This window comes from Podarcis muralis, chromosome 13 (genome assembly GCF_964188315.1).
Source record: "Podarcis muralis chromosome 13, rPodMur119.hap1.1, whole genome shotgun sequence".
Lineage (NCBI taxonomy): Eukaryota > Metazoa > Chordata > Lepidosauria > Squamata > Lacertidae > Podarcis > Podarcis muralis.
In genome coordinates this window covers 22,077,035-22,089,461 of record NC_135667.1, presented here as the reverse complement: position 1 = coordinate 22,089,461, position 12,427 = coordinate 22,077,035, and the positions used below count along the sequence as shown (strand labels likewise).

Below are 12,427 nucleotides of genomic sequence, written 5' to 3'. Positions count from 1 at the left end.
AAAGGCGGGATATCAAATGCAAACTCTTCTAATAATTTCATACTATGTATTCTCATTAGGCACAGCCTCTTTCTGTCTGTACAGAGAGTTGCCATCCTGGTTTTAGGAAGAAAGGGAGGGAGTCGGAGGCATCTTGCTGCTATGATTGCATCCCTTGCCCAGAAGGAGAGATTTCCAACCAGGAGGGTATGAAATATATTATTTAGGTTTATCAAAAGAATGGGTGTCATTCAGAGGAGTATGCTTATAACTGTGAATGCTTCAAGGTTACTTTTTTGTTCCTTGAGTGATAGATTTTGTTAAATGGTTTGGTGAGCTGGATCTAAGAAGAGGCTGCTGCTTAGGGAGAATCTGGTCCATGTGGTATCATTTTGACCTGGTGATTGTAAAGAAATTAATTCAATTAAAATTGCAATGCATTATTAGTAGTGTTGCTCTGCTGATATCTCACCAAAGAAATCACCATTCAAAGATGTTATTGAGGTACACCTCAAAATCGGGATTCTTAAATTAGTGTTGCTCCTTGGCTATAAACTACAAATCGTCTGTTTTTTGTTTTGTTTTATTTTTAAAAGGAAAAGTACATAAACAGAGAAATTTGCAGCTATATTTTGCTTTAGCAGCTATCATTCATGTTTTGTGAATGGCACTGCAACATGCTTTTACTTCGGTCTTTCTTTAAACACTACTTAGATGCTGCAGGAGATGAACAAAAGTTCCCCCTTTAATGATCATGGGTCTTCTGCCACATTTAGGTTGGCACTGTAATCTTAGGCTGCTTAAAAAATCATTGTTTTTAGTACTAACGATGCTGCTTAATATCACTGAGGCTCTAAACCACATTTGAGAGTACCAGCACTGAACATATATAAATTTGTACAAACAGTTTTGACTGCGTGAAAGAAACATTTTTATGCATCGTGTTGAAATGTTATGGTGTATTTGTAAAATCAAGATCTGGCATTTCTATTTCAGACATGAATGACTGCATTAAATGTGCTGATGAAAAGTATCCAAGCAAAAATCAGGATTTATGTATTCCTAAGTCTGTAACCTATTTGTCATATGGGGGACTGTTAGGACTTGGCTTAACCTGTTTTGCTCTAGCCTTTTCTTTCACCACTGCTCTGATGCTAGGAATATTTATAAAACACCATCACACTCCCATCGTCAAAGCCAACAACCAGAACCTCACCTATACTCTCCTAATCTCTCTCCTGTTCTGCTTCCTTTCTGCACTGCTATTCATTGGACAGCCTGAAAAAGTGTTGTGTCTCCTCCGACAAACTGCTTTTAGCATCATCTTCTCTGTGGCTGTTTCTTGTGTGTTGGCCAAAACTACCACAGTGGTCCTGGCTTTCTTAGCCACCAAACCTGGATCTAGGATGAGGAAATGGGTAGGGAAGAGGCTAGCCAACTCCATTGTGCTTTTCTGCTCTGTTATTCAAACTGGTATCTGTGCTGTGTGGTTGGCAACCTCTCCCCCCTTCCCAGATGTGGACATGCACTCAGTGAGTAAAGAAGTTGTATTGGAATGTAATGAAGGGTCTGTGGCTATGTTTTCCAGTGTGCTGAGCTACATGGGCTTCCTGGCAATTGCCAGCTTCACTGTGGCTTTCTTTGCCAGGAAACTACCTGACAGTTTCAATGAAGCAAAGTTCATCACTTTCAGCATGTTGGTCTTTTGCAGTGTTTGGGTATCTTTTGTTCCAGCTTATATGAGCTCTAAGGGAAAATACATGGTTGCTGTGGAGATCTTCGCTATCTTAGCCTCCAGCGCTGGATTGCTAGGCTGCATCTTTTTTCCAAAATGTTACATTATTCTTTTGAGGCCTGAGCTGAACAACAAGGAACATCTAATGAAGAGGAAAGGCAGAATAATTTGAATATAGATTTAAATATAGCACAGAAGCTGCTATGTGTATGTGCCTCTAATACATTGTGTCTACACTGCAGAATATTTCTAAGGGGTTTTTTTTCTAAAATGTGACCTAGACAAATATTCACTCAAATTCCATCAATTTCCTCTAATTAAAAAAATTCCAATGGAAAAGTGGAATCTTCCTGAATGGATACCATGTATTGAGTAAAGTACATTACGTCAACTTATATTCACTTACATACTATGCCCACCAAACCTGGTGGTAGGTTGGAAATGCCAAAAAGGAAAACCTAATCATACGAGGCAAATCACCACCACATCACCTGCAGCCACATCACTAGTATAAACTACCCTGTTAAGGGGATTAAATGTTTAGGAAGAAAAAGGCTGTGATGAACACCAAATTATAATATAATATTTATATGATCTTACCCAAATACCAGATGTTAGAAGTGTATTTTTCTACTGTAAACCATTCTGTGATAGTCTGATGCAGGTATATAAATTTAATAAATATATAAAAGTAAGATTCACTCATTTTCTGTGTTTTCAAATTCAACCATTTTGCAAAATAATTTGTGAAATAAGTGTGTACAGGAGAATGAAAGCTATCCAAATGTTAGACCTTCAACAGTCAGGCAGTGTTCACATGTTCCAATCTGAGGACAGGTGGGGAGGATTATAGCCATTCGCATCTGTAATCAATAAAGTTGCGGCCTATTTGAACCAAATTATAAGTTGCTGTCTTGGGAGCGACAGGGTCACGGGGCCTTGGCATGCAATTCTTAATACACTAAGTCAGTACAAGATATATGGAAATAAATCCCTTATGTGGGACCTACCTTGAGGATGGTCCAGAGACCTCAATTATTACAGACAGCATCTGCTAGGCTGGTAAGTGGGAAGCCCGATGGGATAATGTGTCACTGGTCCTGAAAGCAGTGCATTGGCAGCCAATGAGCTATTGGGCTTAATTCATGGTGTTAGTACTAGCATATGAAGTCCTAAATGGCCTGGGATCTAAGTACTTAAAAGTGTGCCTTTCCCAGTATCAACCATTTTGCACTCTATAATCGGAAGGTGCAACTTTCTCTCATGTTGAATTTCAGGAGGGGGTGGGATCCTGTTTAATCTTTCCAAATCACATTGATTCAGCCTGGCATTTGTGAATCCTGTGAATCCTGTGTTATACCCTTACTTCATGCATATATTATAAAGAATGGATACAAGTTGAAATCAACTGTTCAAACATGAGCAGACCCTGTGGCTAGGAATGGAAACACAATATCCCCGACTCCTGCATCTTAGAGTCAATTCAGTTGGATGCCATGGTCTGTGGTATCAAAAGTTCTTGAGTGAATTGGGAGAATCAACAGGGTTACACTTTCTAATAACTAAGAACGGAAATGTTTGAGCATGTAGGTAACAGGCAAATCCTCTCTACCAAAGCACCGTGTCCACATCCAGAGGCTTTATTATCTGAAAAATGATCCCCCACAAAATGATTAGATGTTGCTCCGGATATCTACACAGGACTTGTATCAAGAGTGGTTCAGTATGAATAAGAGCAGCTTTACCCACAATATGCCTTGCCAATTTGTCAGAGCAGGCTCCTGAGTTTTTGTTTTAATCACTGTAAAGATCCAGACACTCAAAGGAGAAGTATTAATCCAGTTACTTTGTAGTGAGTGCAGCCTTCCTCCCACCCCAAGGTCTCAGTGTTTTGCTGACAATGCTGGGAGCAATCATGTGGGATGCACTGGAAGTTTCCCAGGATGTTCTGGTGGGAGGTCAGAGGGCAATCTGACCACAATCCTAGACATTACTGGAATTTCAAAGGTGGAAATGACATTCAGGGGGGATTTCCTGGAAGCAGAGGCCTGTCCTGGATCTTCAGCAAGCTCAACAATTTTGGGGTGTTCTGGTTTTTACTTTATGAAATATGTGAGCCCTCCTTGACCATGACTCTTAATAGTTGCTACAGGGCCTGGTTACTGACCCCACATTTTTTCTTTTCCCTTTCCAGCCATCACCACTTTTTTGAAGCCATTTTACACATTGGAATTTTTTTAAAACGTTCTGTGGCCACCATTCACAAAATGGCTGACATGGTATATCACAAAATGGCCATATTGGGGACATCATATCAGTGGCGTAGCGTGGGGGGTGCAGGGGGGGCCGGCCGCACCGGGCGCAACATCTGGGGTTAGGGCAAATCCACAGGTTAGGGGGCGCAAATCCACGGGTTAGGGGGCGCAAATTACTTGCCTTGCCCCGGGTGCTGACAACCCACACTACTCCACTGCATCATATAATACAAAATAGCCATTGTGGGGAGGGGGAGAATAATGACTTCAATGTAGGAGAGGCTGAGCTAATGCCAACAGGAGACATTGTTGTGGTTGTGGTTGTGGTTGTGGTGGTTGTTTTGAAAATAGTGTTGTCGTCTTTCTCATTTCAAACTTTTTTGCCCCTTCCTTTCCTAACTGAAAGAGAAAATCTGTGTCAAAAAAGAACTTTCCAGAGTATGAGACAAACAACTTTGTTCATTTGCACAGGGACTTTCCAATTTTAACTAACAATTACATTTAATTTAACAACTGACTTCTCAATTAAAGGACAGTAATTAGTTCTGATAGTCATCCAAACCTCTGTGGAATTTGCATGGCCATTACCAAAACAAAGAGCAAAGACTGTGAAGGATGTCATAAATATACCCAATACAATTCAGAGCCGGGGAGAAGGACTGGGAACAGGGGGAGGTTCACAGCTCTGATCTTGGCTATTCCACGCTTCAGGCTTATCAGGAAAATGTAAAACGTTCAAATCATGAAGTTTTAACCACAGAAGCTGTAGTTATTGTGCTATAAAAGCGGGGGGACTTTATGTGCAGAGGAAAGATTTGTACTGTATTGAGGATGGTAGTTTTAGTGCTCTTGCTGCTGGCCCTGTTTCCTCACATGGTATGCAAGGCTCGCACTGTTCAGTGCAGTATGGTTTATCCACACTCTCCACTTCACACATATCATCAGTCAGGAGACCTCATCATCGGTGGTGTGGCTTATCATGCTGGCATCGTCACTAGTTTACTACCTTTTGAAGAAGAACCTTTGCCTGTGCTGATGGAACCAATTGTGTAAGGTCTTAATAACTGTTTGCTTTTCTTGTCTTTTTCAGACACTGGGATAACTACAGCCTTGAAACATTGGCGTCTTGAGTTGAGTTGTAGGAAAAAGCTAAAGTGTTTAAGGCAAGGGTTGAGGGTCTGGTGAGAAAAGGTAGCTTTATAAAATAAGTTACAGTCATTGCACACACAGAATATAAAAGCATAAAAATAAAGAAAGCATAGAATAACAAAAAAACAAAAAAAACAACAACACCCCAATTCCATTTAGATAAAGAGCAATATCCTCCTGATCTTTAAACAGTTTTCCTTTTACAATTCTGAATAAAAATATTCTAGCCTCAGTCTTTCTGCTAAGATAACATTAATAACTTGCTATCTTAGTTTCCAAAAGCCATTAACAGATTTACAGATTCATGTACAATAGATAAAATCTCACTCATCATATTTAAAATTATCACCAGGGGTTGATACCATATCTATCACCTTTAAACAATTTTCCTGCAGTAGAGAAGCTACAATAAAGTTACTGAGCTTCCCCCATAAACAATCATTCCTAGGATTTTCTTTTAGTAAATTTGCTGCTTATTTTTCCAAATATGATAGGCTAATTTTGCTAATGCAATGCCTGGCGGTATATTTTGGAAACTGCTTTCTTTGGGTTATTAAACAAAATATTTTCAAACCATGATAACTCTTGATAAGTTGTCATTATCCTCACCACCCTCCTAATTTAAAATGTATAATTTCTGAGTATTCAAATAGTAATGGTGCTCATTGACATGTTGAAAAGTTTTTTTTGTGCTTTTATCCAGTCTCTTTGCATACTGTACACCATGATACATCTATTGGTCAAAATATGCTAATTGTCCATTGTTGAAATTTCAATGTAAACACTGGTGTTGTTTATCTTTTTATAAATATATATACCTTATAAATGCTGTAATACGGTACTTGCTTTTTGAAAAAAGTAGGTACAGAAGACCGTGACATTGCTTTTTTTTTTTTTAAGTGTGGAATAACTTTCTGAAACAGAATCTCACTTTCATTTCAGTGTAGTCTCTAAGCATTACCAACACATCCTGGCTTTGGCTTTTGCAGTAAAGGAGATAAATGAAAACTCTCTGATCTTACCCAATCTCACTCTGGGCTTCCACATCTATGACAGTTATAACAACGCAAGGAGGACTTATCATGCCACAATGCTGCTTCTATCAGCACTGGAGAGATTTATCCCTAACTACCTATGTGACAAGCAAAAAAATCTAATAGCAGTTGTTGGAGGACTGGATGCCCAAATTTCCATTCACGTGGCAACTCTCTTGAGTAACTATAAGGTTCCACAGGTAGGAATCTCTCTGTCTGTAGGTGAGTGGGTGTAACATGGGGAGTTAACACATATATTCTTAGACATACTGCATTTCATATTCTATGATTCAAAGACGTTAATGTGTGCCTTGCAAAAAAAGAGACAGACTTATTTTTTCCATGCATCTCAGAGCCAAACTTGAAAAACAAGAAGTTTAGTCCGATGTTGCTGATAGAGTTTTTATGATGCTGCCAGTTCTGCTGTTTCTTTTGTTTTATTGTTTCAATTGTATTAAATTCAGGAGGTTAAAAGAGGGCTTAAACTGTAGAAGAAAATATTCCTCATAGTACATTCACCATTGCAGAAAAAATTAAGTGCAAATAGGACTACATAAAAACCATCAATGTATGGAAGAACCACACCTTGCCAGGTGAACTCTGCATGTAATTTAAAGAAAATCAAGTGCTCAGAACTTGAGTAACTAATATCAAGGCAACAAGGAGAGTTCAAGGGAGATAAGCATTCACTATTTATGTGGACATCCAGGTAGACACAATTAGGAGGAAACACAGTTAGCGGCAAGGGAAAGCTATGTGTAGTTGGACATGCACTCTGGATTGTAAGAATGCTGATTTCAAAAAAGCTTAAAGAACTACTAGGTGAGATCTCATGGTCAGAAATACTCAGAGAGAAGGGAGCCCAAGATGGATGGGAGTTTCTTAAAGGTGAAATACGGAAGGCACAAATGCAGATGATTCCAACAAGAAAGAAATGGGGGAGGCACCTAGAAACCAGTGTAGCTGCATAAGGAGCTTACAGATGAGCTGAGTTTTGTTTTTGGTTTGTTTTTTTAAAAATCCTCTTGTCCCCTTTAGCCCCCATACTTCACAAATAACTGTTCTAGGTTTAGGGAGCAGTGCTTTCCCTTGAGGTGAGCGGGAATCAACAAAATGTAATTCCCTATCTTGTTGACATATGGCTTTCATCTGAAAAGGGAACAACCTACATGGATATGTTTTAAAACCTTCAATATACCTACATGGATATGTTTTAAAACCTTCAATATACTATATATATCTGATTATTATTGCCTTCTTCATCTCTTCAGCTCATATATGGCTCTGTCCCATTGTTGAATGATAGAAACCTAGGACTTTCTTTCTACCAGATGGTACCCCATGAAGCCCTTCAGTACAAAGGGATTCTTTCTTTGCTTCTGCATTTCAGGTGGACATGGATTGGGGTCCTTGTAATGGATAATGAAAATGGTGAAAGATTTTTGCAAGCTGTTTTGCCAGTATTTAACCAGAGAGGTGTCTGCTTTGACTTTAAAATAAGAGTCCCTATGTTAACTTCTGGCTCTGAACTGGATGAAATGTTAGAAGATGGGACAAGGATACACAATATAATAATGAAAAGTACAACCAATGTAGTTGTGTTTTATGGTGAATCTAATTCCATGGTGTTTTTGAGATGGCTTCCCTATTATTCGAGAACTCCACCAAGCCTACCAAAGGGCTTAGTGTGGATATCAACAGCTGAAATGGAGCTCACTTCCTTGGGTTACCAAAAGAATTGGGAAACAGAAATATTCCATGGTGTCCTGTCCTTCACAATTCATTCCAGTTACGTCCCCAATTTCAAACCATTTCTTGAGAGCCGAAATCCTTCCATTACAAAAGAAGATGGTTTTATCAAGGACTTCTGGCAACAGACATTTAGTTGTGTATTCTCAGATCCAGATGTGGAAGATGTGGAAGGGGATATTTGCACTGGGGAGGAGAAACTGGAGAGCCTTCCAGCACCATTCTTTGAGATGGGAATGAATGGCCACAGCTACAGCATCTACAATGCTGTCTATGCTGTAGCCCATGCTTTACATGACAAGTCTTCATTTAGATTCAGAGCAAAGGAAGGCAAAGGAGGCCAGAAGTATCAGAATCAACAGTTTGGGCAGGTAATAGGCTCAAGTGACAGAGCATTGCAACTGTATAATTTATCTCTGAATTCTATTTATCATGAATATTTTCTCACTCAGAATGTTGTACCCAACATTCAATTTTGTTATGAAAGCCCCAGCTGTGTCCGCTTCTAAATTCTGGCCTTTTCCTTATTCAAACTAGATCCATCACTTTCTCAGAAGTGTGTCCTTTAACAACAGTGGAGGAGACAAGATTTCTTTTGACCAAAATGGGGAGTTAGTGGCTGGATTTGATATAATCAACTGGATTGTTTCTTCAAACCAATCATTTCACAGAGTGAAAGTTGGGAGTGTAGATGCCAACCAAGTGTTCAGTATCAATGTGAATGCTATTACATGGTACGACTGGTTTAACCAGGTAGGCCCCAATTATTAGCCATTTGAGTAGCATTGCCACTCATCTTCCAAGCCCCTGTACAGGGAAGCTAAATGAACAGCAACACTTTGAAGTGCACCCCAACTCCCACTGAATTCTGGGAGACTCGGGTTATTCCTGCACACAATTTTGTCAATTGAGCTCTCCCAGAGGGAAAATGATCAGCAACACTTTGAGGAGCACCCTGGTTCCCATCAATTTATGTGAGAGCCAGGACATGGTGGAGGGGCCATGAGGCAGCAATTCCTGTTTTGCCTCAGGTGGTAAAATAGGATGAGCTGCCTCTGACTCCATTCAGAGATGGAGTCTCTTGAAAAGAGGTATGACTTTAGTAACAAATGAAATGTTCACACAAAGGATTCTAATCTCATCATTCTGAACATTATTTTTCTGCTCTCTCTTTTATGGATTAGTCCCAGCCTCTTTCATTATGTACTGAGAGGTGCCACCCAGGTTTTAGGAAGAAAGTGAAAGAGGGAAAGCCATTTTGCTGCTATGATTGCATCCCATGTCCAGAAGGGAAGATTTCAGAGCAGGAGGGTAAGTATCTGATATATGAGATCACTTGAATCAGGGTATTAAAGACAGATCCAGTCAATAAAAATGACGGTGCCTTCTGTGTATCTATATAATGGGTAGTTCTGGTGATAGCAGAGAAGAAAACTTTCAAAGGTAGTGTTTAGTATCACCTACATATTGAGGTTTCAAACACATTACCTGTTTGTTTGCTTTTTTAAAATTGAAGTTTGTGATTCCCCTCCCCCCCCCCAACTTAGCTATTCTGGTTCATGCATTTGTGAAATGGACACTTAACTTTTGTAATGTAGCTTAAGGGGCCCTGCCTTCAAAGAATTTCACTTCCTTCAATGAATGTGAAATAAGGAGATCACTCTGTGATCATCCAGGACCACATCGTTTTCATCATTTTATTTTCTACATGTCTGTTTGTCTGTGTATTTACCGTATATATATTTGATTTACTTCTCCCTCTCTCCCCCACCTCATCTCCTCTCTTTCCCACGCCTGAACTTTTTCGTAACCCCTAGAGGGCTATGAAGAACAACCACCATTGACTTGTTAGTGTGGCTGGAAACCGTAAATGCTCAAAAATTAATTAATGAAGGAAGAAGGGGGAAATAAACAGAATACAAGAACCAATCAAAATGTATCAATTACCAAATATATGGTTCTTACATATTTTATGGTCATGACCTAAGATTAGATCATATTGTGACCAGGTATTAACTGAAATAAATGTCACAATGTGGTATGAAGTGTCAAGAGAGGCTCAGCGTAGCTTTAGAGCTACAAAAACACTGACATTGCTACAGCACATGAACATAGAATCTTATCAGTCAGGAAAGAGCAATTTCAGCATGTTGCTGAGACTAAGGCTACATGTTTTCTTTTATAGACATGAATGACTGTAATAAATGTTCAGATGAAGAATATCCAAACAAGAACCAGGACATGTGTATTCCCAAGGATATAAGCTTCTTGTCTTATGAAGAACCTTTGGGCATTAGCTTAGCTTGCTTTGCTCTTTCATTTTCTTTGATCACTGCTCTGGTTCTGGGAACATTTATGAAGCACCACAACACAGCCCTTGTCAAAGCCAACAACCGAGACCTCACCTACACTCTCCTCATCTCACTCCTACTCTGCTTTCTTTGTGCATTGCTATTTATTGGCCGACGTGACAAGACGACCTGTCTCCTTCGACAAACTGCTTTTGGCATCATCTTCTCAGTAGCTGTTTCCTGTGTGTTGGCAAAAACCATCACAGTGGTTCTGGCTTTCATGGCTACTAAACCAGGATCCAGGATGAGGATGTGGGTGGGAAAGAGACTGACCAATTCCGTTGTTATTTCCTGTTTTCTTATACAAGCAGGCATCTGTATTGTGTGGCTGGGATCCTCACCCCCCTTCCCAGATGTTGATATGCACTCAATGGCTAAGGAAGTTGTTCTAGAGTGTAATGAGGGATCTGTGACTATGTTTTACTGTGTTCTGTGCTACATGGGCTTCCTGGCTCTTGTCAGTTTCACTGTGGCGTTCTTTGCCAGGAAGTTACCTGACAGTTTCAATGAAGCAAAATTCATCACTTTCAGTATGCTGGTCTTTTGCAGTGTCTGGGTATCTTTTGTTCCAACCTACCTCAGCACAAAGGGAAAACACATGGTAGCTGTGGAGATCTTCTCTATCTTAGCCTCTGGTGCTGGTCTTCTGGCTTGCATCTTTGCTCCCAAATGCTACATTATTTTGTTGCGACCTGAGTTGAACAACAAGGAACATCTAATAAGAAATAGGGCCTGAAGAATATGCATCTCTTCATCATACTTTTTAGTTTTTAACTCTATAGTTGCTCTATGTAGATTTTCCAACAGACTTCCACATTCTTCTAATATGAAATTTTAATTTGGGAAACTGAATTAAGATTTGTAAGGGGAAAGGATAGTGCCTGTATCCCATCCCTCCATTGTACTGTCTTTTTTTGCTTTTCAGCAATTTTTGCTGTTGCCGCCTGCCCCACCCCCGGCAAGGTGCTTTTTGAATGTTAAGAAGTCAGCTGAAAACAATCTCACTCTCAAAGTGTCCTGAATCATGTTGTCTCCAAACTTTTGATGGTGGTGTGTAATGCTTGTCACGTTGTTAAAAACAATCCTCTATACTTTCCAGAGAATGTTAATATGTAGCTAAAGTGTGAGAGAAAACCTTTCTTTAGAATATAACAAACAACCATTCCTTGGGGTACCTTGGGGTACTCATGGGTTATGAGCTACCGGCACATGTTTTTCTAAGAAGAAAAGTGCTGCAAATGTTTCTTAATTCCAAAAGGACTCCAAATCCTTCGCTTAAAATTTGCCTTTAATGTAATAATTAACTACACAATTACCTAGTCAGGAGGACAGTAATTAGTTACTATGTTCAACCAAACCCCTGTGGAGTTTCAGTTGCCACTAGGAAAACAAAGAGCAAAGACTGTGAAGGTCATCCTAAATATCCCAGTACAATTCAGAGATAAAGAGAGGGATTGGGAACAGGCAAAAGCCTACAGTGGTGATCTTTATTCCAGGCTTCAGACCTCTCAGGGAAATGCAAAATGTTCAACGTGGGCAGTTTTAATGGCAGAGGTTTAATGCTTCTACTGTAGAAGAAAATATAGGTTTTTATACAGAGAGGGAAGATTTGGACTTGTACCGAGGATGGCGATTTTAATCATTTTCCTGCTAGTCCTATTTCCTTGCATGACATGCAAGGCACATATTGTTCAATGTAATATCTATTATCCACAGCCTCCTCTTCACACATTTCACCATCCAGGAGATGTCATCATTGGTGGGGTTGCTTATCACGCTGGATTCATCATCAGTGAAATACACTTCATGGAAGAACCCCGGCAAAAACTGGGAGAACAATTTGTGTATGGCCTGACTGACTGTTTACTTTTCCTCCTATGCATTTTATTCACTTATTTTATTTAACAAACTACTGTCACAGGGTGAATGGGTGCTATTGCTGCAGCCTTAGAAATCTGGCTGCTTGGCTTGGGCTGTAGGGAAAACATCACTGCACTTCCTGAAGCAGTAGGCAATATTGTGCCCATGAGATGTTGTTGAACTGAACTAGAAGTTCAGGATGTCCAATGGGCAGGTATTAGGGAGTTGTGGTACAAAAAGCATTTGGAGGAGGGCAGCACATTGGCTACCCCCGAGTTAGTGGGCGGGTATATTATATATACCTACAGATGTATT

General features: G+C 39.8%; 2 protein-coding genes across 2 annotated transcripts; both read left to right on the top strand.

The window, feature by feature from the left end:
- On the top strand, positions 1-2,366 carry LOC114583193 (vomeronasal type-2 receptor 26-like). Its single transcript, XM_028704533.2, has 2 exons — positions 1-186; positions 976-2,366. Exon 2 carries the CDS (start codon positions 978-980, stop codon positions 1,884-1,886), a length of 909 nt encoding a protein of 302 aa, XP_028560366.2. The 5' UTR covers positions 1-186; positions 976-977; the 3' UTR covers positions 1,887-2,366.
- Positions 2,367-6,008: 3,642 nt separating this feature from the next.
- On the top strand, positions 6,009-11,379 carry LOC114583194 (vomeronasal type-2 receptor 26-like). The gene is made up of 3 exons (XM_077917158.1): positions 6,009-6,352; positions 9,086-9,212; positions 10,087-11,379. Exons 1-3 carry the CDS (start codon positions 6,209-6,211, stop codon positions 10,986-10,988), a joined length of 1,173 nt encoding a protein of 390 aa, XP_077773284.1. The 5' UTR covers positions 6,009-6,208; the 3' UTR covers positions 10,989-11,379.
- The last annotated feature ends 1,048 nt before the right edge of the window (positions 11,380-12,427 follow it).

Coding starts and splice junctions, on each gene's coding strand:
- LOC114583193 (XM_028704533.2), top strand. CDS start 978: ATGAATGACTGCATTAAATGTGCTGATGAAAAGTATCCAAGCAAAAAT.
- LOC114583194 (XM_077917158.1), top strand. CDS start 6,209: ATGCTGCTTCTATCAGCACTGGAGAGATTTATCCCTAACTACCTATGT. Junction 6,353..9,085: donor GTAACTATAAGGTTCCACAG/GTAGGAATCTCT, acceptor TTTATGGATTAG/TCCCAGCCTCTTTCATTATG. Junction 9,213..10,086: donor GAAGATTTCAGAGCAGGAGG/GTAAGTATCTGA, acceptor TTTCTTTTATAG/ACATGAATGACTGTAATAAA.